The sequence below is a fragment of the Crocodylus porosus genome, unplaced genomic scaffold, assembly GCF_001723895.1.
Source record: "Crocodylus porosus isolate Cpor-Errol unplaced genomic scaffold, CroPor_comp1, whole genome shotgun sequence".
NCBI classification, from domain to species: Eukaryota; Metazoa; Chordata; order Crocodylia; family Crocodylidae; genus Crocodylus; species Crocodylus porosus.
Window position 1 is genome coordinate 64,323,436 of NW_017728931.1, and position 6,000 is coordinate 64,329,435.

A 6,000-nucleotide genomic window follows, 5' to 3' on the forward strand; every position below is an offset into this window, starting at 1 on the left:
CTTAGGATGGTGCTCAATAAATTTATAAAGTAAGATTAAATTATGTGGTTGTCTGATAGCAGGGGACTGGACTCAGTGAGCCATGCAGTACCTTTAAATCTTATGTGCCTGTACTTACAGTATGTTCTCCCACTGCAAGCCTCCACAAGGGAAGGTCTTCCCTAGGGCTGCTCCTGGGACTGCAATTGCAATGCCTTGTGCTGAATATCTGTGGCCTACCACCACAATCTAGTCCTATGATAAAGGACAAGCTTTATACGATGAACATAAATAAAATTACAAAGGCTTGTTCAACATGATTCTCCATTGAGCAAGTACCTTTTTATACTAGTACAGTGTTATTTGAGCTACTGGAGTTACACCAATATAAAAAGTACAAGTATCAAGATATTTAGAAAAGTAGAAAGACTACAGTAGTTGAATTAAAAATACTCTTGTACCATCCACAGAGTGATAAATGACATCCTCAGTCATCCATCCCCAGAGCTCCTTAAACATGCCAAGTGAGAGGGGTTATAAAACAGAATCCTATATAAAAGAGCTTTCCAAGGGGGTGACCACCTGCCATTTACCAACCTCGCATGAAAGGAAAGGGATTTGGCTCTCACTGCTCAGACCCGATGAAAAATGTTTTGCATTTGAAAGCTTGTCTAACTAGCCCAACTATACAGTTCAGTTAGCCCAATAAAAAGATAATCACCCCATGAAATCCTTGCCTTTCACATCCATCCCAGCCAAATTTGAGAGAGAGTTAACAAAATCTTATGGGGAATGGCATGAACACTCTTGATAGGTCAAAAACATTCAGCATGGGATACATAGTGATTTAAGAGGGAGAGCAAGTCCCTTCTAACACTGAATATGTGCAGTCCTTCTGTCATGCCTAAGCAGAAAACCAAACTAAACAGTGTTAGGGAAAAATCAGGAAATACAGTTTTTACCAGACCTAAATCAGCAAAACTGTGCTTTTCTCAAGCAAGGAAGCTTAGAGGCACACCAGTAATTGTTCAGACTTAGCATCAAAATGGTGCTTAGTAGCAGTTTTTCTCCGATGCTAGCCAGTATCTTCTCCTTTCTTATGGAAACATTGTCAATCTCATCAAATAAAGAGCCCTTACACTCCCTTAAATCTAGATTTACTTCCCATTTTTACATCTTGTAAGTTGTGCTCTGTATTCAGCCTACCATATGTTACTCCCTCCCTTGGACATCTAAATGTGATTCTATTTCACCCTGCTCAGGTCATGGAAAAGCAGGTGATAAAAAATGTCCATGTGGAGTAGGAGTGGGTACAGGGGAAGGGATCTTTCTCCTCCTGGATACTTTTTTCTGACTCAGGTCTTAAGGGTAAAATGATGGTGGTTTTACAGAAGAAGATATATTAATTGATTTTTAGGACTTGAACAGGATGGGACCCCTGGAGTACTGAGGGATTAGTGCAGGGCAGTTTCCCTGCTATACAAACTGCTTGTCCAGAAGTGCTGGAGGTACTCTTCAGAAGTTAAATTACTGGCTTTTATAAACTTTGATCTTAGTATGCCCACTCTAGCTTGTTCATCCCCAGATTAATGGTTTTCCTTCACTTTTTTGTAGGTCTTCCAACTTGTCTTCTGTGTACATGTCTGGGAACGACAGTCTACTGTGATGATCATGAACTCGACGCCATCCCCCCACTCCCCAAGAAAACCACCTACTTCTACTCCCGTTACAACAGAATAAAAAAGATTAACAAAAATGACTTTGCCAACCTAAGTATGGATGCCATACAAGTTTTAAGACCTAATCAGTTTTAAGATGGATCTAGATGTAAATTTACGTTAAATGAAATAGTTGCTTGTGATAGCAGAACCCTAGACTTGTGACTGGAGAGGATACAGAAAATAAAAATCGTAGGAGAATATTCTCCTCTTAGAGCTTCATGAATACTAATAACATTTGTGCTTGTTAAGGGGAATTAGGATTGGAAGTTATTGGAACCATTATATAATGCAATGAAAGAAGCAACCTTAGGGAGAGAAGTAATTAATACTCTACTACACTCGGGTGTGCGTAATTCAACAGCGATCATTGGTAGTAATGAAACTGCCTTTGCTTTTCCATTCCTATTTTACTTTTAAAAATATGTATAATTACTATTATTTGTTTTTCTCACAGACAATTTAAAGAGGATTGATTTGACAGAAAACTTTATATCTGAGATTGATGAAGATGCCTTCAGAAGATTGCCTCAGCTTCAGGAGCTGGTGCTGCGTGATAACAGAATAAGGCAGCTCCCTGAGTTACCTGTCACCCTGACATTCATTGATATTAGTAACAACAGGCTGGGTCGCAAAGGAATAAGGACTGAAGCATTCAAAGTAAGTTTGGGATTGATGGAAAATAGCTTATCCTCTCTTTGGTTTAAATTGTGGACTGTCAAAAAAGTAAGATAAGGATATGTTTTTACCTCCTTGCACCAGCTACCGATGTCACTGATATCAGCCTAGAAGGAAAAGCAGGGTTCCTAGAGCTCTTGCATCCACCTGTTGGAGACAGGCAGGCAGGGCTAAGAGTTGGCAAGATCTCAGATTTATCCCTTCAGCATAGCCAGCATTGCAAAAACACCAGTATTTTTCAGATGATACACTGGAGCGCATGAGTGTCCATAGAGCTGAGGAGCTGATTTGCATCTTAGGCTGTTAGGGCATTTGTACACATGCTTGTGGTGTATAAATTAGTATAAACAGTGAAATGTGTGTCAGTACTGAAAAATGGCAGCAGTATGCTTTTGAACTAAAACACACTGACGATATTTTAGTTCAAAAGTGCACTGCTGCCATTTTCTGTGCGCTGATGAACATTTCACCACTTACATAAATTCAGGTGACGCAGTGCAGTGCGTGTCAGCTCACATGTGGAGCAGATTCATGCCAGATCTCTGGTGCATCACAGCATGAAAATGTATGTGTATCAATGCCATTATTGTTTTGCTCCAGTAATACCCTGCCTCTAAAGTGGTTCATTATATCATGGTCTAGGGGTGTATTTTAATAAATACTAAACACTAAAAACTTCAGGCCAGATTCATCATCTCAGCACTCTCTCTTACTACCCATTTGTTCCAAAGGAACCAGGATTTAGCTATAACTGCCCAGCTATGAACAGGGAGGCAGCTTTCAGCTGCTCCCACCAGAACCAGAAGAGGAGGTATTCTTCTGGAAGATAGGAAGAGTCTCAAAGCAGGCCCCAGAACCAAGGCATCTTGGTAGATCCTAGCATGGAAGAAATTCCATCCGCATAATACATACTTGCACCTTTTCTCCTTCAGCAAATAGGAGAAACAGAAAATACCTTTTCTCCTACAGCATGTAGGAATTAAAGTCACTGATAGAATATTACAGTCTGTCTAGAGAGGGATAAATTGAAATTTTACTGGCTTTATTGGCATGAGGAAGTTTATTCTGTGGAAAGAAAACCCAGGAGACCAGATACTCTGATATTTGGAGTAACTATGGGCATCTTTACACATGCTCCAGGGGTACGGGCTGGAGCACTTTAATTAGCGAAGTTCCCAGGAGCTGTTCTAATTAAAGCACTGGCAGCATCTCACGTAGTCAATGTCCTGCACTTTAAAAATGGCAGCAGGGATGCTTTAACTAAAGCTCATTCAGTGAGCTATGATTTTGAAGCTCAGAAATGCTGAATAAACAAGATGCTGAGGCTGCCGGACTCTGCTAATTAGCACAGTCCAGAAGACTCAATTAATCAAGTTTGCTCCAATGTTCTGTAATTACAGTGCATCAAAGCAGGCATCCTGCACATCTAGTGGCACCCTGTTAGAATATGCAGTTTCCTCAGTGTACTACTGTTGCACAACACTGGAAAGGGTGTAAAGTCCATCTTATTTTTGAAAAACTCATGACATATATATTTTAAGTTATTATATTATTTAGTGACTTTGCTATCCAATTGACTAGCCAATGAAACAAGATAAACAAATGAGTCCAAAGGAAGGACTTCTGCAGAAGCTGGGAGAGGCAGCATTTCAAATTTAAGACAACAATGTGCTGAAAATGTTCTGCTTGAACATTTGAGATTCCTAGTTATTATAACAAAACAGCTGATATTTAATAGTAATGGACTTTACATACAGGAATATCTGTAACTTTTTTTTTAAACCCGGAATCACATTGAACAAAATAAATTGGTTGTATGCAGGTTCTTTTTGTAGAGATGGAAGTAAGACCATGTCCTCTCTGTTGAAGTTTTTATAAAAATCTAGTACTTTATGAAACACCTTTCCTCTTTTTCCTTCTTCTTCCAGGATATGATTGACCTACAGCATCTTTACATCACTGACAATAACTTGGATCACATCCCACTCCCACTCCCTGAAAGTCTTCAAGCTCTTCATCTTCAGGTAAGCTAAAAAAACGAGATATACATAACAATAAAAAGATTGTGTTTAATTATCAGGAGGGAAAACCAATAATATTAAGATGTATTTTACTTCATGTAAATTCTGTCAGTCCACATGTTTCATGGGATACAATGATAAATCTGGGAATTGGACGCCAGAAGTAGGGTTTTTTTCCACTATGCAAAAGGCTAGGGTTTTTGTGGGTGATATCTTTTACAGGACCAGCTCTGTGGTTTGGATAGATTTAGCTAGCCTAGTAAAAGATATCACCCACAAAAAGTCCTTGCCTCGAGCAATTTCAGTCAGATGGCAGAAGCAGAAATTAAAATATGAAATGAGACAAAAAAAAAAAAAAAAAAGGTCAGCCCCATCTAGATGTGAATCACTTACACACAAAATGTATCTTTATTATGTTACAGGGGTGTAGGTTGTAGCTGCATTGGTCTAAGAATGTAGGCAGACAAGGTTCTTTGGGTGAATCTGATATCTTTTATTAAACCAACTTAAATAGCTGGGGAAAAAATGTAGCAAGCTTTCAGGTTTAAAAACCCTGCAGAGACTTCCTTAGCCTGATGGAGGGTTTTTAAACGCGAAAGCTTGCAAAAATTTTTTTTCCAAACTAAGTTAGTCTAATAAAAGATTTCAGATTTACCCAAAGAACCTTATCTGTCTTTATTATGTAACATTTTTTGTAAACATAAGGGTTTAATTTGCCAGTGGTATAATTCAGTCTTCAGTAATTCAATCATTTACCATTTTTGTCATCCTTAACTTGACATTTTTGGTTTTGTTTTTAGAACAACAATATTCAAGAGATGCATGAAGATACTTTCTGCAAAATGAAAGATATTACTTATGTCCGTAGGGCTCTAGAAGACATCAGACTGGATGGCAATCCCATCAATTTGAGCAAGACCCCTCATGCTTATATGTGTCTACCCCGTCTACCAATTGGTAGTCTCAGCTAAGCTTAGACAGCGACCAAAACTCATTTTCTATGATATACTCCACAAAAATGAACAAGTCATTGCTACATAGAGCACAACACATAATTTTCAAAACTTATTAATTTGGAAAGCCCTGTTTATTGATAATTAGAATTGACAATGGATTTACCTTTTACTATTGAACAATATAATGTACAATACTATAAACAATATATTAATTATAAGAATGCTTTGAATATATAGATAGCAACCATCAGGAGAAGGGACCTGAAATTTGTAGATTTGATATTGGAACAGGCAGCTGTAGTGGGGGAGCTCTAAAGCTAGGTAATTTTATTAAATTAAAATTAATTATTTACACAATAAGAACAAATATATACTTGTACATAAATGTCCACATCTTTTTTTTATTTAATTGGATATTATACAAACCTTTGTTTTCTTCTTCTCTATAGCACACTTTTGTTTTGTAAAAATTATAGTAATAAAAATATGTTCTCATTGGAAATATATTCCCCACATCAAGGGGAAGAAATAGATTTGGGGCTCCTGAGGCAACTCTCAGAGACCATAAAGGCTAAAGAGGCAGTGGTCATGGGGGACCTAAACTACCCGGACATCTGCTGGGAGACACAGACAGCAAAGTCCCACCGC

At 38.1% G+C, this 6,000-nt stretch overlaps 1 protein-coding gene across 1 annotated transcript in view; it reads left to right on the plus strand.

Annotated features, from left to right (window-relative positions):
* Nucleotides 1–5,786, plus strand: part of EPYC (epiphycan) — a 31,531-nt gene extending 25,745 nt beyond the window's left edge. The window contains exons 3-6 of the mRNA XM_019544015.1: nt 1,594–1,752; nt 2,155–2,357; nt 4,304–4,399; nt 5,197–5,786. Coding sequence (XP_019399560.1) covers nt 1,594–1,752; nt 2,155–2,357; nt 4,304–4,399; nt 5,197–5,367 — 629 coding nt within the window. The 3' untranslated portion in view covers nt 5,368–5,786. The remainder of the gene's footprint in view (nt 1–1,593; nt 1,753–2,154; nt 2,358–4,303; nt 4,400–5,196) is intronic.
* Nucleotides 5,787–6,000: the final 214 nt, after the last annotated feature.